Raw genomic sequence first — 26,090 nt, forward strand, 5'->3', positions numbered from 1 at the left:
CTCCGCATTCCTCAAAGCCCCCTGGGACGCAGCCCAGCTCCAGTGTGGACTGGGTGGCCCACTCTGCTCTCAGGGGCCAGCTTTCTCAGTCTCTTCCCTTTCCTTTGGGGGGAGGAGGGAGGGGTGGGGGGTCTGCCTGAGGCTCTTGGCTTCTCTTGCCAGGCCCAGGACACAGGGCCCTTCTGGGCCCCTCACACAGCAGCCCAGAGCAACCAAAATCAGCAGACAAGCAGCAGTGTTGTCGGGTTGGCAGGGGGTGTGTCTCCCCTCAGAGTAGCCTTTACTGAGCCCGCTCACAAATGTGAAATGGGGACAGGTGGACAATTACAGACCCATGGCTTCATTCCCTGGGGTGACAACAAACAAGTATTCCTCTGAGGATGGGATGAGTCTTTCTATTGGGGAGGGGCTGGGACAAAGGATGAAGACAAGGCATGACCCACTGTACTTTCAGCCAGGAAACAATCCGGTCCCTAGAAAACCCAGAGTAACACTGGCCTGTGCTGCTCCAGGCAGAGACAAGGCCTCCTAGTCCCTGGCTGACTTCCATCTGCCCCGAAACCACGCGGAAAAGAGCTCATGCTCCAGGCCCCACCTCCGCCACCAACGTGACCACCACCAACTCACAACCCAGAAATGGTTTGGCTCAGCACGTGTGGTCCAGCGCGGAAAACAGTTCTCACATGTGGTCCCAGAAGAGCGTCCCCAGTGCACTCTGATAACACTGGGTGGTTCAGACTGATGACTCGGGCTCCCCAGGGACAGCTCTAACCAGCATCTCTCCAGTGACCTGCGGCTGCTGTCACACAGGGAGAACCGGCCTCCCGCGCTGCTCCTCCAGCCTGAAGCAGCACAGTGATGCTGCCGGGAACAGAACAGGACCCTCCGGGCCGGGATCCCACCCCCACGAGCTGTCAGACAACCTCAGGGCCTGTCCTGACCAACGTGACCCCCAAGGACAGACACAGGAAGCTGTCCTGTCTCCATTCTCAACCCACCCGCACGTCAGCTCACTTGCAGAAAGGAGTGCAGGCACATGCGAAGGCTCACAGAAATCTGGTCATTGAAGCTTCTAAACCACCGGGAAAGCGTATGTTGGCCAGGAAGGGGAAGCCTCCTCCAGAAGCGGAGGCACTGCACAGTCAGGCCCAGGACGTGGGGATCCCCACTCCTGCCACTTCCAGCTGGTAGATGAGCTAACCCCCAATTCCCCCCAGGGTCACACCTTACAGATTAAGGGATTGCCCTGAAGATGTTAAAATGACAATGGGGAAATGCTCAAGACACCAGGCCAATCAAACTCCCACAGAGGTACGCACCCAAGAGCGGCCCTGTGTCCTCATACAGGCAGCTCCCCTCCTACAACTCCTGACTTTATGATTTTGTGAAAGCGGTATGAAAATTCAGTGAAGACCGAACTTGGAAGTCTGAGCTTTTTCCAGAGGAGTGACGTGCTGTGTAAGACTCTCTTGTGATGCTGGGCTGTGGCCCCAAGCGCCTGCTCAGCCCCACGATCGTGAGGGTGAATAACCGACACTCGACAGCATACTGTGTGGCCAGCGCTTTCTGGGTAATGTGTTTGTATTTTTATATCCCGTCATGCCTACAAAACGCCCACCTGTGTCTCCTGCTTCAGGTCAGAGAAAGGGTGCTGCTTTGAGATGAAACTCAACTGCCCGACTGCAGGCACGTTTAAGGTAGGCCAGGCTACGTGTGACGAGCAGCAGGTGTATTAAATGCATTTTCAACTTAGGATGACCCCACTGTAAAGTGAGGGGCGTTGTGTACAAGAACCAGCAAGACGGGAGAGTAAAGAAAGGGAGGAAAAGTCAAAGACGAAACCGGGCTCTTCCCCAGGCCTGACCTGAAGGACAGCACAAAGCAACATGTCTGCATCACCTCGTTCAGGAAATCTCAGCCCCAACATTCACGTCGCTAGGAAGCCAGAAGAGCCACCTGCACAGCAGCCCTCTGCCTGGACCACTCCTTCCCACCTGGGCATGGCCGACCCTCCTGACCACCAGACCTCGGCTTGACGTCGCCTCCTGCACAGGCCTTCTCCACTGCTCTCCTTACAGCAGCGAGTCACCCCCCAGGCCGTCACCCATTGTGGCACTTGTTCACATTCTGCTCGTCTTTTCACAGTGACGTGCCATGTGGGCAGGGCCTTGGCCAGCTGAACTGAAGGCTGTAACCCCGGTACTCAGCAAGCACCTGGCTGGTGGCAAGCCCTCAAATGGCGGTCGAGTAAATGAATACACCGTGGCCTCTGGAGTTGGGTAAGGATGGGTCTGTAGCCCGGTTCCACCCCTTGCTGGCTGCGTGAACTTCACCTCTCTGAACCCGTTAACTCATCTTTAAAACAGGGAGAACCCTCTCTCACGGGCCACTTGGAAGATTAAGACTGGAAGACAGCAGTGTTTGCACAGTCACCGGTGGTAACTGCTCTTCTCATCACTGCTATTTCAGTATCAAATCATCGCTATAATATAAAACTGATCCCACTTGGAAATTCTTAATAGCTGCACTGGCTTCTTGCCAAATGGCTGGGTAAAAGAAGAAGTAAAAACAACTACAAATAAACTACGAGATGGCAATGAGTCAACTTCTCAGCATCACTGGCGAAGGAGCTATTCTACAACAGAACAAAGTTCTAGATATAAAAGCTCTTTAAACAGGGAAATTGAGTTTAACTGTGAAAACCAGTAATTTCTGGAAACCAGGCAAATATGAATTCAAATCCCAGCTTTTCACCTCTACTTCCTGCGGCCTCGTATGAGTCATTTAGCTTCTCGGAGCCACAGGCTCCTCATCTGTGTAAAGGGGACAAGAAAATGGGAGATAAAATACTGCATGTGACAGAGAACGCTGGGCACGGAGCAACGCACTCGGACCGAAGGACGTGTTGGTGGCCATTGGGTCGTGGCTGCGCTTCTGAATTTCATTCATGTGCTTAAATGTTGGTGTATTGGAGTGAAACGTCACTTTCCTCCTAACCCAACTTCTAAAAGAAATTCTTCCTGAAATGCATTATATCGAATCTGCTGTGAAAAGGGAAGCCCATTCCAACTCCTTGCCTAGTGCAGACCTGAACTCTTACGCCAGGGGAATGCCAGCAGCACCGGGGTTAGCGGTTCTGATGCTCTATTTCCTTTTCGGTTTCTTGCCCGAGTCCTAATCAGGGTGCAAACTACATACAAACCGAGGGCCAAATGTCACCCACCTTCAGCTCAAGAGGAAGTTTTCACACTTTTAAAGGGAAATATACCCTTTACAGAAGAGGCTGCCAACCCTCCTTATAGATGACCGAATTTGTGCTGAGGTGGTACTGGATGTTTTACAAGTTGGCTATATTATCAGTATAGAACTTACCCTAAAATGAGATTGTTAATTAAAAGGGAACACTGCAGAGGATAACCTCTTCTGGAGCTTTTCCTTGCAAGGATGATTAAGTGGCCACTCTTTTTGGTGGTGTGATGGGAGGCAGGACTGGATGGGGCAGAAAGAAGAGGACAGAACCCTATCGGAGCCAGCAATACCACTTCCTGAGGAGCAGCTCAGGGGCCAACAGCTCGTCAGCTCGCACTGCGTGAAGGGCCTCAGCCGTCCCGCCCTGGTGACGGGTCTGGAAGCAGAGACCCCCCCGAGCACTGGAGGCCTGGGTGGGACAGGCAGTATGGCAAAGAAGGGAGGGGACTTTGGAGACAGACTGACTTGGGTTTGGCTCCTGGCTCTGCCTCTTCCTTTGGACAAACACCTTTATCTGAGTCTTAGTTTCATCACTCAAAAACCGAGGACTCAATCAGCTGTCGTGTTTGTGAGGGTGAGATGAAGCGCAGGAAATTACCTGGCACTGTGCCTTACACACAGCGGGTGCTGTCCCAATGGTACTTGCTGTTACTAGGAACCACGTGCCTGGCAGTGCACAGGTAAATCTGCATGTGACAGCATTCCATCCCCGGGTCATCTCCTAACTGACCCGATTAGAAAACTAGTGCCCAGCATCGGCTCTAGGCAAGCCAGGTAACAGGCTCTAGGGACATTCACTGGCCTGGCCCCACGCTCATTTACAACGGATTGACTCATCAAACCCGCAAGAGCTAACGTGCACAACGAGCGAGCAACTCACAGGTCTCGGTACTGGTCGAAGGCATTGTTGGCTTCCACCTCCAGCTTTCTCAGTCGAGCAGAAGGCATGGCCCCATCTTCCAAGGGAGGATCATACTTGTTACTCCATGGTGACCTGGAGGGGAGGAAGGAGAAGTGGTAACGTTATCATTTTGGGGAGACATAGCCTGTGACCCGTGAGCCTAAGCCCCAGCTGTCCGAAACTTCAGAGAAAAAGCCACTACCCACTGCAAAGACAGTTCCAGGCCCTGGCAACAAACCCGCTTCCTTGAGGTTTGCAGAGGGAGGGCTCAGCAGCAGGCAGACTTGGGCATGAGCCCCGCACACCACCAGCTGTGTTCTTCCGGCAAGTGGCCTGCTGTCTTTGTAAAATGAGCCTACTATCTGCTACCCACAGGGCTGGCATGAGGAGCAGAGGAGGAGATACATCAAAAGTGCCTAGACCGGAGCCTGGCATACAGTGCATGCCCAACAAATGGAACTTCTCTTTCTTACCCTTTTTCTAATGTCCCTTTCTTTTTTACCCTTGTACTGACCAAGCAGATGCCTCTCTCCCCTCCCTGACCCCGGGCAGCTCTGGAGAAACTTTTACTCCAAAGGCCTTCTTACACAATTAAGGATTAAGAAGAGAGCTGACGTTACAGAAGTGGGCAAGAGACTACCCCCCCCCCCCCGCCCCCGGGATGCTGATTCCATACAGGAAATCTGAGCAATCGAGATCTCCATGTGGCAGAGGACAGCCTTCCCACCACCCAGGGCCATTCGCATAGGAAGACTGCTAAGTAATGAGAACCAGCCTCTGCTTTGCCAGCCCGAAGACTTGCCGCATTTTTTAAAGTATATTTTGCCACATCAGGAAAGCATTGAATCGCCAGGAGTACTGGAAAGGGGGCAATAAGGGAAATATCTACTCATTAAATCCTGCAGGTGGCGTTTACAGAGCTGGGGGTTCACAGAAGGAAAAAGAATTAAAAAGGTGAGAGGAATGGAAAGGAGAAGACAGTATGGAACTCAGACAAAGCCCTTCACACTCTCGGGCATAAACACCTCCGTGTGTCCACTGTACACAAGACACTGCCTTTCCCATTTCTCCTGCTGACGGCAAACCTCACACCACTGAGGACTCAAAAGAACCTTTCGATCTGGGGTGGATGTAAGGAAGAAGGCATCATCGTCTTCTGAACCCCAGTTTTAACAAATTCTGTGCACAAACGTCTTTATTCTTGGTAGTGGGTGCCCTACGTCAGCAAGAAGAGAAGCCCTGCCCTTCCCGAGGGTGGGCAGCGTGTCTGGTTCGTCCCTCAAAATTGTGCCGAGAGAACTCTGCACAGCACCAGAAATGTCCTGTACCTACACTGTCCAAAATGCAGCATGAGCTTCACGTGGCGACTGAGGGCTTGTGGCCAGAGCCGCCCGAGGGACTGAATCTTTCATTTAATCTCATTCGAACCGACTTAAATTTAGCCAGCCAACTCTAGAACCTGAGCTCCGACAAGGCAAGTCTCTCGTTCTCCCCTGTGTGCTCAGCATCTAGAACAGAGCCTGACCCCCAACCACGTGCTTACTTTAGAAAGTGGTGTTGAAAGAGTAAATCAGTTCTCGAACACCATCCCCTGAAGCAGAAGGAACCATCCTCCCCAGCCCCCACGCCCTGTCCCCTCACTCCCGCATAGACACGGATTCTCACCATACTCCTACCCTTCTCTTGCCCTAGACTACAGCTTTGAGAGGGGGGCCTGGGCTGTTTGCCTTCACGCCCAAGTATGCAGCACCGAGGTCGTGTGCAGTAAGGCCCGATGACTCACAGCAGGGAGTGGGGAGAAAGGACCCACGGGGTGCTGTCTGCAGGTGGTCCTGCAAACCAAGGGAGACAGAGTGACTTTCTGCCTTTTCCGCTGAGGCCTCGCCCGAGACCCAGAGATGAAGATGCAGCTGCAGAGGATGGTCACCTCTTCTGTCTGTAAACTCGTCCTGGCTCTGCCACTCCCTGGTGGGAGTGGAGAACCCTCTGAGCGCGAGAACCTGAACCCCCTCCCCCCACGTGCTCTCTGAGTCTCCTTATAAAGCTCAGGCTCTGACCTTTGTTGCTCAGGTAAACGGCCATCACCTTCCTGTGGGCCTGGAAGACCCGCCCCAACTGGCTTTCACTAAAAGGTGACCTGATTAGACACAAGAGCCCATCTCTCTTGCAGACAGGGGGCCTGGAATTTTCAAGAAGCCTGTAACTCACATTTCTCCTGGCTCACAGACGACAGCATTTCAAGCTGTTAGCCCCGGAGCCGGGGTAATTGTAGCTGGGGGGAAAATCGTAACATTCCCCAGAATATTCTTGGTGGAAGGAGCACTCAGAGCACATTTAAGAGCTTAAATGGAGGCCATTTGAAAAAAGACAGATGGACAGGAACACTTAGATTTCAAAAGTCAGGCCTTTCATTTCCCTCAGAGAATGCTTTTTGTTTCAGCTAACAGGTTTCAAACAGTGCTGCTGGCAACGGTCACGCCATAAGGATCTTATTTAAGCAAACGATCAAACAACTAGGATGGAAACGTGTGGAGAAAATCAGAAGACCTTGAAGTTCTATACAGAGAAGAGGACAAAGGGAAGAAAAGTCCCGTGCCCCAACACCCCAGGCTCCTCTTCAGTTGAGGTCCCCTCGGCCCCTCTGCAGTGCCTGAGGAATGAAGGTAGGAGCTGGCAGGGCGATCTGGACGGGAGGCAGGTATCAAGACCCTGGGGTGGCCCAGCCTGGAAATGATCCCAGCCTCCCACAGGCTGCTGGGGAATAGCTGCCTTACACAGCAAGCTGGAGTTTTCAGGTGGAAAAAGGAACCATAATGATCTTGATTAAGCAAGACTCAGCTCAAGGTCACCTCTTCCAGGAAGCCTCCCCTGAACCCTGTGCCTGGCAAGGCTGCTTGTCCTTTGGTGATGTGCACCCTGGTCTGTGGGACCACTTGGCACCTCCCGACCTCTCTCGGGAAGGGCTGGTCCACCCATTTCCTAGGAGGCTCCCAAGAAGGAGCTGGGCCTGTGCTCACAGCCTGTACACTGACTGGCCCTCAAGGCTGAGCCTGCTTGCCTCAGGGCTCTCTCACCCCCCTTTACACTGGGGACTCCCACATAGGCACCTCCCTCTCCACCCAGACCTCGAGATGAGTCACAGTGTGCTGGACGCCTCCGCTCTCACCTAATGGGCACCTCAACCTTAAAATGCCCCCAAACCAGCAACTCTGAGAGTCTTCTTCACCTCAATAAACAGTGACCCTGACCTGCCAACTGCTCAGGCCCAAGTCCCCATTGCTATAGAGGGCAGTGCTGGTTTGAGGCCCAGGTCGGCTGACTCCAGACAGTATTTCCTGCTCCATTTCTCTGACCCTGACCCTGCTCCCACTCCCCCAAAAGAGCACTATGCTGAGGCTTCAAAACTCAGCCCAGGTTCTGTGGGCTCCGAATAAACCTAAAACAGACTACGTCCCCCCACCTCCACTCTCCAAGGCACTGACTATAGCCTACAGAAATACTAGGCTGGTTTACAATTCTCAATTTTCTAACAGGAAGAACTCCTAGACACCCTTAAAAACCGAGCTCAGGCATCACCTCCTATAGGAAGTCCTCCTGGACTCAACCATGGTATCTTCTATGCTACCCTCAAATCCTAAGTAAGCTTGGCACTGGCTGCATGAGACACACCGCACAATTATCAGCTGCAGGGTGCATCTCTGATTCTAGACTAGTGATCACCCAGGGTAGGGACTTAGGTCACCTTTTTGTTGCCCTCAGCATGGTGATGGAAGAGAGAACGGAGAGTTGCATATTTGTTTGACAAAGCTGCATTCAAATGCCCCTTAACCACACAGCCCCTCCTGTGCTCAGGATCCCCATCACGTCCATAGCCTGTACCCTGCCCTCCACAGGACTTAATAAATAATAATGAAACTGCTCGCTGTTTTGCAGTAACTTTTGTTCATGCTGAATCTCCAGTACTCACTGGGGGCACCCCACAGCATCTGCTGGCTGACTGCATGGAAGGAAGGGGAGAAGGGAGGAAGAAGGAGAGGAAGGACCTGCAGAAGGACAAATGTGAAGAAGGCTGATGGGGTCCCAGCCTGTCCAAGTGCAGCGGTCCCGGTGCTGCTGTGTGGCACTGACTGCCCGGGGGGTGGCCTGGCACGCCTGCTGCACTCCAGGGACAGGAGCTCACCTATAGGAGTCCCCGTCTCTGTTGTAGTCACACAAAAGGTAATCTTTCCCCACCACCTTGTCTCTGGCGATTTTCAGCGGCTGGTCAACAGAAGACAGGAGATCTTCACATAGACTGGGGACCTGGCAGAGAGAAAGGAAAAGGCAGACACGGGTTAAAACAACACATCAGACCCAGGCTGGCTAATGGCAACCACAGCCAGATCGTGGTCAGCACATTTAACATCTGGCCCTTGGTACCCTGCCAGAATCACGGGCCTGTTCTTTTCTTTGCCACATGTGTCTGACACCAACTGGGTCCCTCTATAAAGAAACCTGTTCTTGAATTACAGCGGAGCGTGATTTCCAATACAGACGTCCTTCCAAATCTGTGTGCAGTTTTAATCACCTGGTCGCCAGGGTGGTCTAGTACATTTAAGTATGTACATGCTTGGTATTGGTCTCTGGTGGGCAAAGCACAAGCTGAAGTCCCAAGAAGAAGGTAAACATTGTAAACATACAGGAACCCACTGAACTCTGAGAACAGCAACCCACCCGTGGTGGAGAACTCCCACAGGCTCCCACGCTGGGTGGAGTTTCCACTACTTTCCAGGCCCCTGGCCAAGCATTACCAGGTTGACTTGTAGAGTCAACCTTACCTGCTACAAAGACAGGGCCATGCCAGTGTTCTCCAGCTGGAGCTCCAGTGGGTCTCCATCGGGCTGATCTGCCCGGGGCCACCTCAGTGAGAAGGAGGGCTCCGTGGGCTGGGGCACGCAGGGTTCAAGTCATTTCTCATTTCAATGTGACGTGAGGCCCTGCTGGTGACCAGGCTGCCGGACTCTTCTTCCCAACTCGAGCAGCACTTTCCACCAAAATATTCCAGGAGGGGATGGCAGCACTTTCAGAGATGGATTCCTTCAGGCTTGAGTCACTTCCACACTGTATTTTCAATGTGCTGACTTACTCGTTTCATGGGCCTGGGTTTATGGAGGCCCCACCATATCGTTTACCAGGCGAGGGGCTGCCAACTGCACCAACAATCTTTCCAAATGGAAAAGTTAAATCATGTGGCAAGGACACCCAGAAGAGCAGCTCAGCAGAGGGGCTGACAGCTGCAGCGGATCCTGTGTTCCTCCAGAAGACCCTTTCCACCACCAGAAAGACGAGGACAGAGAACACACCCGCCACCTCAGACACCATGCAGCCTCCAGGGGCTTTCTCAGGGCACCTCTGCTGACCCCTGGGGTGCTTCAGAATTCAGCCTGTAGGGCCCTGTCTGGCACAGCTAGAGGGCGGTTACCCTGCCTTGTAGCAACGGCAATTCTGGCCTCAGTGAAATGACACGGAGCAGTGTGTCGCCTATCCCCCCAAGAGACACACTCCATTAACGCCTGGACACAACCTACTTATTCTCAGAATCCCTTCTCCATGCGACAACTGCCTGTGCACCCCCTCCACCAAACAGACAGACAAACGAAAATGGGGCTCCTCCCCACCCCACCCCCCCCGCTGGTCTAATAGGGCTATTTTCAAAGTCGGTTTTGGTGCTGATCATATCACATCAACTCACTCCCAAGTGTCTCCCATGCATCACACCCAGGCCAGGCCCTCTATATAGGGCATGTTGTCTACTTAAGCTCGCTTCCAACCTGTAAACTAGGTAAGTATTGTCCCCACTTCACGGATTTGAGACCTGGGGCCCAGTCGTTAAGGTGCCCAAGGCCCACACAGGAGGCAAGCAGTAGAGGCAGCAACCTCCCCTTCTGATTATAAGTCTGGTTTAAGAGACAGCTAAAGGAAGGACAGTGCACGCAAAGTCACACTCTGGTGGCCAACGACTCCCTCCCAACCCACCCCCACTCGGCTATGGACAGCCACAGGGCCTGGAAGAAAGTCCAGGCCACGGTGGGAAGACTTTCACAGCTCCCACCCAAAGCAGCTGGGATCTGGCACTGGTCTGGCCTCCTGCTGTGGACCCAGGGAAATGACCCCGGGCACCCATGAGCCTGCCCATCATGTCACGGCCTTCCCCTAAGCGTCACTATTTGTTCTGCTGGCTGCTGCCCTGGCTAGCCTGCTGGGCCCTGACTTTTGTCTACAACCCCTTCTAACTGGCCAGGGCCCTGACGCTACCAGCCCGACTTGTCCTGGGTTATGGTAGAGACCCAGCAAACGGGCTCTGAAGTTAGATGTCCTCATCCCACTGCTAACTGGCTTTGTGGCCTTGGCTAAGTCATTTCTCATCTCCACTGAGACAGGACTTCCTCACCTATAAGGTGGTGACAATAAAAACCAAGCAACGGTGATTTGGGGGATCACATGAGCTAGCGCACCGGCACCCAGCACAGTGCCCCGCACAGGGAAAGCACACACATTAGGAGCTGACATACTCACACCCCGCTCCCCTCTTTGGCACTCCGTGCCATCTGTTGTGTGGCATTCTTAGGTGGCCACACCAGCCTAGATCACACCTGAGTACACCATACAGCTTCAGGCACCGGATAAAAATGGACCCCCGAGAACCCAGTTTTTCTTAACCCCAGTTCTGCCTGGAACCACCTGCTTCCCCTTTCCCATCAGTCCCACTGGTTGCAGCTAAGTCCCCAAACACAGGAAAGCTTAAAAGATAATGGGGTTTGGTATAAAATGGGTGTGGCTTCACTCCTATCCAAGAGGTTAATCCACAGGTGAAAAATATTGAGCAATTTTTCCTGGCACTTGCATGACCTGAAATTCTGCTTCTTCCCGGTTTGCTGTCTGTCTCCCTCACCAGAAGGCACGCTTCAGCGGGCAGGGGCTTCAGTCTCGCCAGCGGCTGCATCCCTGGGGCCGACGGCAGTGCTCGACACACAGCAGTCAGGTTTCAGAAAAGAGTGTATTGTTAAGAAGTAAACTTTAATAACACCAATGACCAACTTCTCTCGTGGTTCCAACCAGGTATTCACAGTTATGAACCAAAAAGTTGTACGAAAGTACTTAGATAAGATGAACTGGAGTTTTAATTAAAATCCTGGCATTTTTATTAATATCATATGACCTGGAGGACCAACAGTAGCAAGACTGAGAACTGAGAGACCTGGTTCTAACCTGCACCCTGCTGCTAACTAGCCACACCACAAACACAGTGGGGGAGCCACGCCTGGAGACTCTTGGCGTGGGGGAAAGTGCTGCAGGGAAAGACTCATCTAAATGCCACTAATCTCTTCATCCGGTTAAGCGCATTCTTCCTCTTTCATAGAACACCCCCTTTTGTTTTTAAGATGTCCTTGATTCTAGGTTTATTTTGTTTTTGTCTTAAAAGTTGGCAACCCAATGACCTAGTCCTTTTTTTTTTTTTTTCTTTTTTTAAATAAATGATTCTGGCCTGTAAAATTTTTTTCAAAATGTGACAGCGACTGGTCTGGAGAATGGGATCCGGCCTGTCCCTGGAGCCCAAGAAGATCAGATCGGCGTTCGGGACCAGAAGGGATCCCACTGCTCCCACGCTGTAACTCCTGCCCCGCAAAGCACAGACAAAGCCGACTAAGGCAACAGTGCAAGGAGTTGATTTGTGGTGTCGGCTGTCATCAAAAGCCACTCTCGTGACCTGCTCAGCCTGCCATTCCTCTTCTGGTCACAAAGCTCCTCACTCCACGCAGTGTGGACAAGGCTGACCTCCACCCCACTACCTGCCATGGGCCATCAGAGGTCCTCGGTGCAAAGAGCCTGGGCCTATTTGGGGAAGACGCTCTCCTAGGAGTTTCCTCCACAGGCCATGGGAACACGTATGGCTTTGCCTCCCTCTGCCAGGGAAGCTGGGATGAGGGGTGAGGGTCCTGGGCTGCAGCAGGCATCAGGAGAGCACCTGCCTGAGCTTCTGAGCAGTGCAGGGCCCCTGAGACATTATCTGAGCTCCTAGATCCAGCCGCCCTTGAAGATCTGTCACTGGACTTTTCAAAGTTCATGAAGTTGGTGGTAACCAACTTCAGAAAAACATCTGAACTGTCACTCAAAAACCTGTGGCAATATCCGGTCAAGATGGCAGCATAAGCAAACGTGGTTCACCTCCTCACACAACCACATCAAAATTACAACCAAAATACAGAACCACCATCACTCAGGACCATTGGAAATCGAGTTGAATGAAGTCCAACTACGGAATTAAAGAAACCACATTCATCCAGACTAGTAGGAGAGGCAGAGACACGGAACGGGCTGGTCCCACAACCACGCGTGGTGGATAAAAATTCCGGAGGGATATCTCGTGAGTGAGGAGTCCCAGTCCCACACCAGACCCCCTATCCCAGGGTTCCAGTGCCAGGAAGATAAGTCCCCATAACTCCTGGCTGCAAAAACCAGTGGGGATTGAGTCAGTGGAAGAAACTTCTGGAGTCTCAAGCAGTTCCTTTTAAAGAACCCACACACGGACTAACTCAGACTCATTCCCTCTGAGCTCCAGCACCAGGGTAGCAACTTGAAAGGTACCAGTGGCACACAGGGAGGAACTGAAGTGTCCAGCAACAAGGAAAGGGCTGGGGGGCAGAAAGGCAGACAGAGTCCACTGTCCCCTTTCTGAACCCTCCCCACACAGAGTCTGCAGGTGGGTGCCATATCTGAGACTCTATCAACCTAGCTAACACTGTTTGCCCCACCCTGGAGATCCCCTGAGACTCTGTCCCACCCAACTTACCAGCCCACCCAAACTGTTAACAGTGTCTTTTCCACGTGAATGGCTGGTCTTAGCTCATGCTTCACAACCTCCTAAATCTCCTCAAACAAGCAACGGCCAGCCTCAGTGAGCCTCTAGCCCCCTGTACCCCTAGCTAAGTGGCCACAGGCCCAGCCCCAGCAGCAGCCAGCCTTGGATCACAGCTTGGCCTTACCTGGGAGTGTCCAAGCCCGGCACAAGCAGCAGCCATCTCAGATTGCTTTATAGCTCAGTCAGGGTGGCCCCAGACAGAACAGAGGTGAGTACTGACCTTGGCCTGAACCACCCGGGAAACCCCAGGGCCCGCGCACCCAGCGGACAGCTACAGACCACACGGGAGCACCACCGCCCTGCCCCTGCACAGCTGATCCTCCACAGAAGATGAAGGTTGGTGGTCAGTGGTCACAGCCAGTCCTTGCAGCTGACTGGCCTGGGTAAATCCCTCCTGTTGACCTGCCAACAGCAACCAAGGCTCAACTACAAGAGAAAGGTGTACTCAGCCCACATGAAGGATGCACCTCGAGTACTCAGCTTAGGTGATAGGGGAGGCTGTGCCACTAACCCTACAGGACACCCGCTACATTAGAGCACACTGCCAAGACACGAAGTCATAGCAGCTCTACCTAACACATAAGAACAAATGCAGGGAGGCTGCCCAAATGAGACAAAGAAACACAGCCCAAATGAAAAAACAGATCAAAACTCTAGAAAAAGAACTAAACAAAAAATGGAGATAAGCAACCTATCAGATACAGAGCTCAAAACACTGGCTATAAGGATGCTAAAGGAACTTAACGAGGACCTCAAAGGCAGAAAAAAGATCCAGTCAGACACAAGGATTCACTAATTGAAATAAAGAACAATTTATAGGGAAACAACAGTAGAGTAGATGAAGCTGAGAATCAAATCAATGATTTGGAACATAAGGAACCAAAAAACTACCAATCAGAACAACAAGAAGAAAAAAGAATACCCCCTCCCAAAAAATGATGATAGCATATGCAGCCACTGGGACCACTTTAAGTGTTCCCACATTTGCACCATAGGGATGCCAGAAGGAGAAGAAAAACAGCAAGAAATTGCAAATGTACTTGAAAAAATAATGAAAGAAAACTTCTCTAATTTGGTGAAGGAAATAGACATGCAAGTCCAGGAAGCACAGAGTCCCAAACAAGATAGATGCAAAGAGGTCCACTCCATGACACACATAATTAAAATGCCAAAGGTTAAAGATAAAGACAGAATCTTAAAAGCAGCAAGAGAAAAGCAGTTAGTTACCTACAGGGGAGTTCCCATGAGACTGTCAACTGATTTCTCAAAAGAAACTTTGCGGCTGGAAGGGACTGGCAAGAAATATTCAAAGTCGTGAAAGCAGGGACCTGCAGCCAAGATTGCTCTACCCAGCAAAGCTTTCATTTAGAATTGAAGGGCAGATGGAGAGCTTCCCAGACAAGGAAAAACTAAAGGAGTTCATCATCACCAAACCATTATTATATGAAATGTTAAAGGGACTTATTTAAGAAAAAGATCAAAAGTATGAAAAATAAAACAGCAATAAATACCTATCTATCAACAACTGAATCTAAAAAAAAAATCTAAGCAAACAAGAAGAACAGAAGAATCATGGATACAAGGAGTGTTTTGATGGTTGTCAGTTGGGAGGCACGTGTGGGGGAATGAGTGAAGAGGCGAGGGGATTAAGAAGTTACAGAATAGCCATGGGGATGCACAGTACAGCATAGGAAATGGAGTAGCCAAAGGATTTATACATGTGACCCATGGACATGAACAATGGTGTGGAGATTGCCTGAGGGAGTGGAGAGGAGCTGGGTGGAGGGGGGTAAAGGGGGAAAAATTGGGACAACCATAATAGCATAATCAATAAAATATAATTTAAAATAAAAATAAACTTAGGGCAGCACACAGAAAAGCACACAGAATTTATGAATGGCATATGATTCGCCCTAGTGATATGGCTGACTGATCCTTCATCCAAGCAGGTACAGCGTCCCCCTTTTGCATCAACTCTGAAGATATGTTTGTATTCCATTCCCCTCTTCACTCCTGTTTCTTTGATCTAAGTTAAAATGCTCTTCAGAAGTAATCTGACTGTTACCGTGTGGAGCACAAAGCACGGACTGTGCGTGCGGTGTGCTTACAGATCTGCACAACAGAGCAGCTGCCCGTGCGGGCATCAGTCGTGACCCGGCACCAGTGACCCCCTCACCGTCTCACCCCACCACTTCCGTCCGAACCCTCTCAACCAGCCACACTGCCCTACTCACTGCTTCCTGAACACACAATTGCACACGTGTTCCTCCACCAAAAATCCTCTCCATTTACGGTTGCTGGATAAAATAACAGACCGGTCACTTAAATCTTAACTTCAGGCATACAATGAATTAACATTTAGTGTAAGTATGTCTCAAATGTTACATGGAACATATATTTTTATTTGCCAAATCTGGCACCCTATCCTTTATTCCTCTCTCAAATCCCACCATTCTTCAGGGTCCAGCTCAAACTCTAATTTCTTTATCAAGATGTCTCATTCTTTGGAATTCCTTCAGTAACACTGATGTCAACTGAATCCCAAATGCTTTGGGGGTGGCTGTTCTCATATTGTCATCAGCTATTACTCGACTCCTCCCTCACTATTTAACATTCTCCACAAGGGCAGGGACTGGCCCCCAGACCCAGCCCAGCGCCACGCACACCCAGGTGGGCGCTCCAGTACGTTTGCAGACCTCTGAGAAAGTGGGTATGAATCTTGGGACCTGGGGTCCCACTACAGATCCTGAATAGAGGCAGTTTACCTCTGTAATCAAGTCAGGTACTGAACGACCCTCTCCCTACACTCATCCCCAACCTACCCCCCACCTCCTGGTCATGTCAAATGCTTACAACAGTGGAAGAAATCACATTAGATCTCATGGATCGTGAGTTTGCACAGCAAGTTAAAAGGAGGACAAGTCCAAACAAAGCTGAAAGTTCACTGTGGGGTGGGCGTATCATGGGCTCTGCTGCCTCCCAAGCCAAGGAGGGCCTCTAGTGAGATCACGTGATTGGTGCCAACGCCCCAGGGAGAATGGTTTCTGTCCAAACCGCTCATCTGATCTGCTTAACAACCTTTATAAGGGGCTTCAGATAACCCGAAGGTATGAGATCAATCCAGGCTGTTGGGGGGGTTTAAACTTAATTCCAAATGATAGGGGATAATAAACGCTGCACTGGCCAGGACAGTGTGTCTGCCGCCGGGTCTGGCAGTGGCGGTCCGGCCTCCACCCATCGCCCCACTGCCACAACATCCCAGGGGGCCACTGGACAGACAGAGGGAAAGGGGAATAAAGTGAACTTGGGCAGCGAGTGCAAAGTCCCAGAAGCAAGGATGTTAAGATGTCACTAGCAACTGCCTCAAGTGACACCTTAATAACAGCGAGGACAAAGATCAGGTGGATATAAGAGCCAACAGCTGGTAGTGCACGCCAGGCACAGTGGTCCTGTACACTCTGCCTGCATCCCTCCTTTAACCCTCCAAACAGCCCTATTCACCGATCCAGCTACCACTCCTAGTTTGAAGGGGAGAGAACAGGGCCTTGGAGAAGTAACTTGTCCACAGCCTCAGAGCTACTGGCCAACATCTCAGAAAGCACACGTGGGACACACTACCACTGGGTTAAAACAAAATCACATCTTGCTGTTGCCCCCAAACTGAATACTTTTCTACCATCTAACCCAACAGCTGATCACATGAAAAGAGATACAAATCAGACGTTTCCGGCCACAAGTGAGGTTTGTGTTTGTGCCGCCATATGGTTCTACTTTGCCTCTTCCCTTCTCCATTAGTTATTAATGTTGAAAAAAATTGTTCGACCAGAAAAAGAAACTTGAGATGAACCCTTAAAAAAGCACAAAAGCCAGACCAGTTCAACTCCATGGATAATCTAATCCACGGCGCCCTCGTCTTTAAGAAATGTACCCTTGTACCTCGGTTTTTTAAATAATGGCCAAATGAACACATTCCGTCTTTTGATCTGCCCGCTGGCTGGGCGCCCGCCACCAGAGAGATAAGAATCAAAACCAGACCCTGTTCGCTGGGTCACACACTCAGATGAGTAATGCTGGTGAAATCACGGCCGGGCAGAGTCCTGGCCAGCCCCACCCCCCATCACAACAGCCCACAGAGCAGGGCTCAGGATACTGAAGTCCCCTCCCGGTGGCCAGCAGAGGTCTCTGCTTGCAACACATTCCTTTTATTTTTCCCAAGACCCAAAACCTTTTTCCTTTTTTTTCCCAATTAAAAAAATAATTAAGTACCCCGGCCAGGTAGCTCAGTTGGTTAGAGTGTTGCCCCTTATACACTAAGGTTGCCGGTTCACTCTCTAGTCAGGGCACATACAAGTCATCCAATGAATGCATCAGTGAATAGAACAACAAATCAATGTTTCTAAGTCAATGAAAAAGAACTTTTTAAGTGTTTTTGGTGATACATGTGCTAATGTCAGAAATAATCTACAGGGCGGCACTCAGCCCTGATGGTCGGCGTGGGGAAAGCACCAACCTTGAAATCGAACATGCGCTCAAACCCTTGGCCTGCCACCTTCTGGCTAAGTGTGACCCTCCCAAACTGCAGGGGGGGCCGCAATACCTGCCTCACAGAGACTCATCCCACTCCCTAAACGCTCAGTGCCCACACCGGGCACGTGGTGGGTGCCACAGGCCCAGCGGCAGACGAGACAGCCAGCACTGCTCTCACAAAGCACATTACAGCTGTCAAGGAAACTGGGATCCATCAAAACACGTCACCACGGGGCAAAAGCCACACAGGCTAAGTTACTGGGCACCTCACTATGAGGTGAGGCTGGTGCCCTGCATGACCCCAGGACCTGGCTGATCGACACAGCTCCCATGGGATGGAGTGGGCTGGAAGCTGAACTCAAAACTGACCCAGCTCTTCCAAAGCCGGAAGCCACCAGATGGACAAAGCTCCCTCCATCCAGTAGGGCTCAGAGGAAAGGGGGGAGAAGAGAAGCCAATGGGGGAGAACTCCGGGTCTGCGTGGACGAAGCCTCTCCTCCCGGAGGCCAGGCCAGCGCACTCACAGGGAGCTGCCACCAGGAAGGGGCTTTACTGCAGCCACTCCGGGACTGCAGGTGGGGCCCTGCGCCCACCACCCAGCACAGAGCCTGGCAAGAAACGGGAACTTGGTTCCTGCTGGGCTGAAGGCCTCTCAGGCCTCCACCTTCAACAACACACACAAGGGGCCTGCGAGCCATTTCCGATCCAGCCCGTGTTCTTAACATGAGAAAGATGTACAATGCGTATTACGGATGTACAAGCCAGGGGGGTCATAAGACATGAGACCCAGCCTCTATCTAATTAAGCTATCAGCCGACTCAGAGAATATTCTTTAAGTACTGACTGTATTCTTCACTTGAAGACTGTAAACTGTAAGATGTACCACCAATGAGAACATCATTAATGTGCATGTTAAGTGCTAAGAAGCAATTTCCCAATTTAGGAACATTAAAACCCGAGTGAACCGTGGGCACCTGGCGGACTAAGCGCTCGCTCTCCAAAGGTGCTGAGGTTACAGTTACTGAGGGTCTAACACAAAGGAAGCGCACCAACATCAGGAAATTTTTTTTTTTTTGGACCAACAAATATTTTCTTCTACTTAGAAATCTATTTTTCACAAGCCATTAACAACAAAGAACTTTCTCAAGAAACAATAAGCCCCCCCCCCTCTCCTGTCTTAGGCAGGTGCCCCAACCACTCCAGAGATAAATAATAAACAAAGGCAAACTTCCTGGGCTGGGTTTCAGGCATTGATACTCAAGACTCAAAAGCTCTGCCTTTTGGAAGCTTGCAGCCTGGAGTAAGAGGCCAGAAGGTTTTCTAAAGGAAGGGTCAGGAAGGGGCAGAACAAAGAGAAGACAAATTGAAAGGAGAAATTAAAATCACTGCATGTGAGCCGGCAGAGGCACACACAAGGCTCCTGTTATCCACACGTAACCCTACGCTTCCTTGAAGGGATGAACCAGGTGCCGGGAGCCTAATTAAGTTAACCATTCCTTGGCCAGGAGCACAGCGCATCACCTGTGTCTGCAGAGAGGAGCCAGGGTCTTCCTAAATCCCCTGCTCCTCTTAATTACGGACTGGTCCCTGAGGGACGGAACACAATACAGATGCAGCTTCAAGATGCTGGACGGTACACTCACCGGATACACTGCCCTGGACTGAGAACAGCACTGTACTCACTGAGCTGGAATGAGAAGCTGCCACTTACAAGCAGGCAAACGTCTCTGCCCCAGGGCAGCAAACAGGAGGCTTACCAGGTGGACTGGAGCCTGCACTGCAGTCTGACGGTCCCATGCCTGCCCCTCCACCCGACAGCCGGGATGGTATCTCCACACCAGGCCACTCTCCCCACCAGGAACATCCGTCCTTCCCCCAGTGCCACCTAATGACTCTCAGTGTCCTTCAAGGTCTGCCTCTTCCACTCAGTCCCAAAGCCCCCTGAAAGAAGGCAACTCCTTCTCCTCTAAGCTCGTACAGCTCCATACAGATCCAAGGGGGTGTCTTTCCCCCTCAGGGCAGGGGTGAGCTGCCTGGACCGCCTAGTGCCTATCGTGGGTGGGTGGGGCCTCCTAAGTGTTGGTGGGATTGGGCTAAACTGTGGAAACGCAGGGCTGCTCAGGCTGAGTTCTGATCTTTTGAAACTCATGTGTGTGCAGAGGGGAGCCAGCTCCCCGAATGTTCACCAGGGCCTCTCCTAGAGATGGGACTGCCGACCGGCTGGGTGGGTGGAGGGAAGGGTGAGTGAGAGAAAGAGAGACGGATGCCCGGGATGGTGCTGAAGCTCTGTGACCACCCTTCTCCCAAGTCAGAGGGAGACTCAAGCTCTCGCACCCTCGGGGTGTGGACCACCAACCACCTTGCTGGGGCCTGTGGGGCTAGCCCGGTCCTCACAGTCCTCGGGCGCCACCAGAAGCCCAGTGACAGCCTTTGCTGTGAAAGGGGGGACAGAGCTGCAATCCTGTTCCAGGACGGCCCTTGGGCCTGCTTTCCCAGTCCAGGTTGTTCAAGTATCGTTGCAATGGCTACATTCTCATGTCACCTCGATCTTTTGGGGGAAACCAGGTAAAAAATACAGGGGAACAGCTCATTTATGACACTGCAATTTCGCAGGCAGGACGGGACCTCCACCCTCTAGCTCAGCGCCAGGCTCACCGAAACCCGTGCAACCCCCCAGAGTAAGAGCCCTTAACCACTCCACTGGGGCCCCTGGGGCACGTTGCCTGGCAAGTTGCCCCAAGGAAAAAGTATTTCCACTGAAAGAATCACCCACTGAACGGTGGCAGAGAGAAGTTCTTGGTGCAAGTTGGATCAAGCGTGGTCAGATCAGTGTGAACCTCTCTCCTAAAACCTGCCGGTGATGGAAAAAGTGGTCCATTTCATCACTGGGCACTCAGGTGTAGACTCGACCTCAGGTTTTATAAAACGTGTGTAAAACCACGGTTAAACTTCCCTGAAAGCTATGAATGGACTACTGCCGCAGAAAGACGGGAGTGAGGCTCTGGGAGGGAAATCTCCGACGCGAGGGGACACAGAACAACTGACCCAGGAGGGTTCCCCATGGCCGAGCAGGGCAGGCCGCTGCGTATCATCCGCCTGTCACAGTGGAGGGGGCGCTCCAGGGAAATCACGTGTGTTCAGTTGGCAGTAAAGGGACAGCGTGGTGAAACGTGAACAGGAATCACCAAGCCGAGCCAAACATGGGTGATGACCACTGAGGACACATTTTGGATTGTGAAAGCCCACAAAACACCCTCAAGCACAAGAGGGTTTTCTCAGGTCCCAAGGTGAGGGAGGGAGGGAGGAAGAGGTTTCCGGAGGGAGTGTCCACGGACACAAGCAGTCTCACCGCCACGTACACCTCACCCCAGGGGTCCTGAGAGCCCCTGGGAGGCCAAGGACCTGTGAAGCAGCAGCAGGGGCTCAGAGCCACAATGCCACTGAGTCACACCAGCACCAGCATGCTGGCTCTTTCCACCACATCCTCTCCCCATACTCTCAAGACCACAGACTTCCACAGTCCACCAAAACTGCAGTGATGCCACCGGCTCCTTCCCAGTGGTGGTGTCAGTGCCGTGCATGCATCGGAGAGGGGCCTGGGCCAGCACCGTCTGCCACGGTGTGTGAGGTGCACCCGGAACGAGCCAGTGTTCTGTTTTGCTTATTTTACCCTCTTAGCCTAGAAATCACCCTGGTCGGCACACCACGGCGTTGCACAATGAATTCCTGCCGCTGAATAAATGTCTCAAATCGGGTTTTGTTTCAGCTTCACCGATTCATCTAGTGACAATGACCATGCGAGGACCGAGGAAAATCTGAAATTCCTCCTATTGGGGAGGCAGTCAGCTCCACCCGGGAGCAACCAATGTGTCCCCTTGGTTGTCCGGGTCTTTCAGTTCCCAGAGCGCCCGTTTCTCCACTTTGGCTAATTAGGAAGCAAAACTCAAAGTTGTGGCTCCTGACAAAATTCACCTGAATGTATGCACGATTAAACTGTGCCCCGCCCTCGAGGAACTCCAAGTCTAAGAGGAGGGAGGGGCACAAAAGAAATACCAGCGTGCTATGAGCGAAGAAGGACAGGGGCAAGAACCAAATGCAATGGAAACAAGAACAGGGTCACTGGGGAACGGGGCAAAAAAGGTGATGGAATTAAGAAGTACTGACTGGTAGTTACCAAATGGGCACGGGGATGTCAGACACAGCATAGGGAATATGGTCAGTAATATTGTAATAACCACCTACGGTGCCAGGTGGGCACTTGCATTACCGAAGGGAACACTTTGTAACCTACAGGAAGGTCTACGGGCTGTGCTGCACACTTGAAGCTAATACAGAATAGTGTTGAATGCAAACTAATTTTTTTTAAAAAGGACTTAATCTATTTACTTATTATCATTATAACCATCCAGGATATGGCTTTCTGAGCTAATCAAAAGTCTGTGACGTTCTTCCTAATACAAAGCAAAATGAAACATGGGCTGAGGGAGGCACGGGGTGAGATCCACAAGTGACCACAACCCGGGCCTGGCAGCGCGAGCGAATCGCCCACAACATGCAGACGAGGAAGAACGAACAGCTGGTGACCGTGGGAGCTTCTCCCCCGAATTCCATGTTCAAATTTAAAGCTCTCAGGAAATTTCTCTTCCCCAAACTGCCTCTTCTCTCTTCCAAGAGTGAGCTCCTGTCCCTGTGAGCCCCCACCACAATTCTGTTTACTCAAGGGGAGCCCAGTCGTTCCTTCCACCCACGGCACAGGGCCCCATCCACTCCAGGGCCCCTTCGTTTACCTGAGACCTCCTCACTGGCAGTCAGCACGCCACCAGCTTTTAAAGTGGCTGGTGATGGACAGGCATCAGAAGCCCCTGGTCCGCCAGACAGCCTCAACCAGAAAGCCCTGCAGGCCTCGCAGGCTCCTCTCCGTCCCAGTCCACATTCCTGGCCTGTTTCAAATGTCAGGGGGAGCAGGCTGAGTACGCCGCACTCTCCTCATGTGTTTTTAATGTTCCCCCTCCAGATGTGTCCTAAGGGGGTGACCCAGACACTCCTCACCCAGGGCCACTGCCTGCCAACCTGCACGGGGCTTCCTGACCGCTCTGGGAAAGGAAATGCCTTCCTTCCGCCTCTTCTGGTTCTGGAGAAGGGGTCTCTCTGCATTTCACTTTGATGTCTCACGTTTCTCATCAACCAGGAAGGCAGCACCTAACTTGGACGCCCGCTCTTCATGGGGTCCACCAGCAAAAGGACGCCATACAGCTCCTAAAATGCAAGAGCGAGACGAACCTCCTGCTAGACAGTTCTATCAGGGCAAGCCCGAGGAAGGGCACCTTTGTGCATTTCAGATGAAGTACGCCTCCCAGCTCCAGCGGACAAGCACCCAGGATCTGCTTCACCCCCTGCTGCAGCACGCTGACCCTTACCAAGGTCAGGTCCCTTCTAAAGCCCTTCCCTGACCCTGCAGTGCTCCCTCCCACTAACCCAAACCACGGGAGGACTAAGCTCTCCTGTTCACTTTGCCCAGAGTGAAACCCAAATGATCCTCATGTCCAACCCACAGCCCACGGGCCACTTGCGGGCCAGGATGGCTGTGAATGCGGCCCAACACAAAACTGTAAGTTTACTTAAAACCTGTTTTATGCTCATCAGTTTTCGTTAGTGTTTGTGTATTTAATGTGTGGCCCAGAAATGCCGAAAGGCTGGACAATCCTGCCTAGTCCCTCATCCACCGGGAAACTGCACAGCTACCAGGGGCACCCACTGCCATCCCAAGTGCTGTGGCGAGACACACACATCAAGTGGGAAAGTGACCAAAGAGCGCTTGCACAAGTAACTCCAATGCACTAAACTTCCTGGACATAGGCACCATAAAAACTGAAAAGGAAAATAAAGCTTCCTCTAATGAAAGTGGGGGCTTTCAAGACGACTTGCTGAGCAGCAAACATTTTGGAAAGAAGGAATTTTAAACACCAACACAACAGGGCAGAGACTTGAGGCAGAAGAGCTACGTGCACCGCTGGGAGGCCCTTTAATTAGGCAAAGATTTGCGGAGCCCAAGGAGCATCAGCAAATTTCCTCATGGTCTCAAGAACGGAAAGAAGGTGGAAACCAGTGGGTAATCCCAGGTTCTAAGTCTGCTCTCACCAAGAATGAAGCCCACGGTCTTGTCCCTTGCCACCTTTTTAGGAATCCTGATATCCCTCAAAGCAACGCAAGAGAACTACTGGCCTGGGAGAGAACAGGCTAGATTTTCTCCTGTCCAGGGGTCTTCCCACTGACAGCATGCAGGCAGGCTCTTCTGTCAAGGTGTTTTAAGGCAGAAACCTAATTCATAGGGAAACAAAACACCCCTCAGACCCAGGGACTGGATTTTTCATTTGCATGTATTTACATGGCACTTTCACAAGTATTTCCAAGAGAAATGTCCTGCACACGGGCAGATGGCCTGCAATAAAAGAGAAAAACGACACCCTCCTGGTCCGCCCAGAAGGAACACTTGCAAGTGGTAGCAGCAGAAGCGAGCGGTGGGTTCCCCAAACCGCCTACACCAACAGAGATGCTCTTCTTTCGGGGAACATGACATGCGGTGCAGCACCGGGGCACAGTCTTCCCTATTTATTCATTTATCCTCAGAGCGGGGAGGGGAGGGAGAAAGAGAGGGAGAGAAACATCAGTGTGTGCTTGCCTCTTGTGTGCCCCCTACTGGGGACCTGGCCTGCAACCCAGGCATGTGCCCTGACTGGGAATTGAACTGGCAACCCTTTGGTTTGCAGGCCAGCACTTAATCCACTGAGCCACACCAGCCAGGGCTGCGGCACAATCTTTTTAAACAGGCAACTTAACTCTACTTTGGAGGGCACCCTGGGTCCCCTAGCAGTTATGAGAAGTGTTATCAAATTTTAAGTTATTTCTAAGGGTAACAATGATCAAAGACCCTGCAGCCCTCTCCTCCACCAAAATCTAAGCATTTAGGAAAAATGGGAAGTGAGGAGCTGACTTTGGAATCCACTGGGAGCAGTGGCTGTTACTGACCGGAGCTGTGAAAGAGGCACCAGGACCTGACAGAGCGCCTGGATGACCTCATTCGGAAGGTCCAAGGTCCCTGTGAGATCACGCAAGATAAAGGCAGGTACAGCTCCGTAAAGCCCTTAGTCTCCTCAGGGCCAGCAAGGTCACGGCTTCCCAGGAAAGGACTGACGTGGGCTCTTCCCAAGGCAGGCAGGCACATGGAGTAATCTAGGAAAAAGGCATGTTTCCCAGCTCTAACCTTAGAATTGCAGATAATTGATTATCTCTGTCCCTTCCCTTATCCATCTAAAAAGTCTGACTGGCAACAAACAGCAGGTCCCCAGCAAACTGGAGTGGGTGCCCAGCACCTGCTTCTTGGCGAGGGACCCACGAGGCCTGAACCAATGCCCACAGCTTACTAGGTATCAGTTCACAGGTTGTAGTCTGGGCAGAAACACACTGCTGCTACTCAATCTTTGCCCAGCTAACTCCCTCCCTGTCACTCTGTCAGGGGATATCTCAGGCTTCACCTACTCCAAGCAGCTTTCCCTGAAACCCACCCACCAGGGTGGGGTTGGTGCTCCTCCGTGGGGCGTCCACAGCGCTGTGCTCCTCTCCGCCGGGATCCTGGAATTACATCCATCAGGTATCTGTCTCTCAAGGCATCTGTCTGACCATGAACTCTTTCAAGATACTAATATTAACTTACTTAGCGCTCTGACCCAGTGCTTCAGCTCAGGCTCCAGCACTCGAGAGGGGCTTGACCCTGCCTTCCTGAGTGCCCATTACATGCCACACACTGGGGACACAAAGGTGAACAAAGTAGACAAGATCCTGCCCTCAGAGAGCTGAAGAGGCAGTGCAAGAATCATATAATTAGGCAATTTCAACCGAGATTAAAGGCGGGCGCCACAGCTGGGGTGACGAAGTGGAAAGGGTGGGAGTGAGGCCCAAGCAGAGGCCTGAAGATAAGCACAGTTGTTATGGAGATGTCCTCCCAGTGCAGGGGACAGCAGGTACAAAAACCGAACAAGACAGGGCATGGGGCCTTTGGGAGATGCTATGGCCGGCGAGTGTGGCTGGTGTAGAGGGGCCCTGGGGGAGGCAGGAGGGGGCAGACAGGGCCCGATCAGGACTACACTGTGGAAATGCCACTCTGGCTGCAGAGAGCCGGACTACAGGCAGGGAGGTCCAGAGGCTGTTAGAATAACCCGGTACCCTAGGGTCGGGTAACAGCAACAACATTCACTGAACTGCCCTAAAGTGAAGATAAACCCACCTCCACCTGACAGGCCGGAGGGGGGCGGGTGGCACTCTTTAGAAGTAACCACTTTGGGCGTGTGGCACCAGGTCTCCACGGGCCTCCAGCAGCCTGAGCTGCATCCAATGCCCCTGGGTCCTGCCTCTCTCCTGGACTCCCGGAGGCCACCCATCCACATGCCACAGGCTCAGTGTCGTGCCGTCACTGTCAAGGCCAAGAGGTAAAATACTAGAGGCAACAGCACTACGTGC

General features: G+C 51.8%; 1 protein-coding gene across 2 annotated transcripts in view; it reads right to left on the reverse strand.

Moving 5' to 3' along the window:
- The window catches only part of CAPZB (capping actin protein of muscle Z-line subunit beta), a 124,635-nt gene that overhangs the window by 30,745 nt on the left and 67,800 nt on the right, over positions 1 to 26,090 (reverse strand). For both annotated transcript variants that reach the window (XM_024554301.4, XM_053921805.2), the window contains exons 3-4: positions 8,331 to 8,452; positions 4,130 to 4,243 (exon numbers count right to left, since the gene is read on the reverse strand). In XM_024554301.4, coding sequence (XP_024410069.1) covers positions 4,130 to 4,243; positions 8,331 to 8,452 — 236 coding nt within the window. The remainder of the gene's footprint in view (positions 1 to 4,129; positions 4,244 to 8,330; positions 8,453 to 26,090) is intronic.

This window comes from Desmodus rotundus, chromosome 3 (genome assembly GCF_022682495.2).
Source record: "Desmodus rotundus isolate HL8 chromosome 3, HLdesRot8A.1, whole genome shotgun sequence".
In the NCBI taxonomy this organism is placed as follows: Eukaryota; Metazoa; Chordata; class Mammalia; order Chiroptera; family Phyllostomidae; genus Desmodus; species Desmodus rotundus.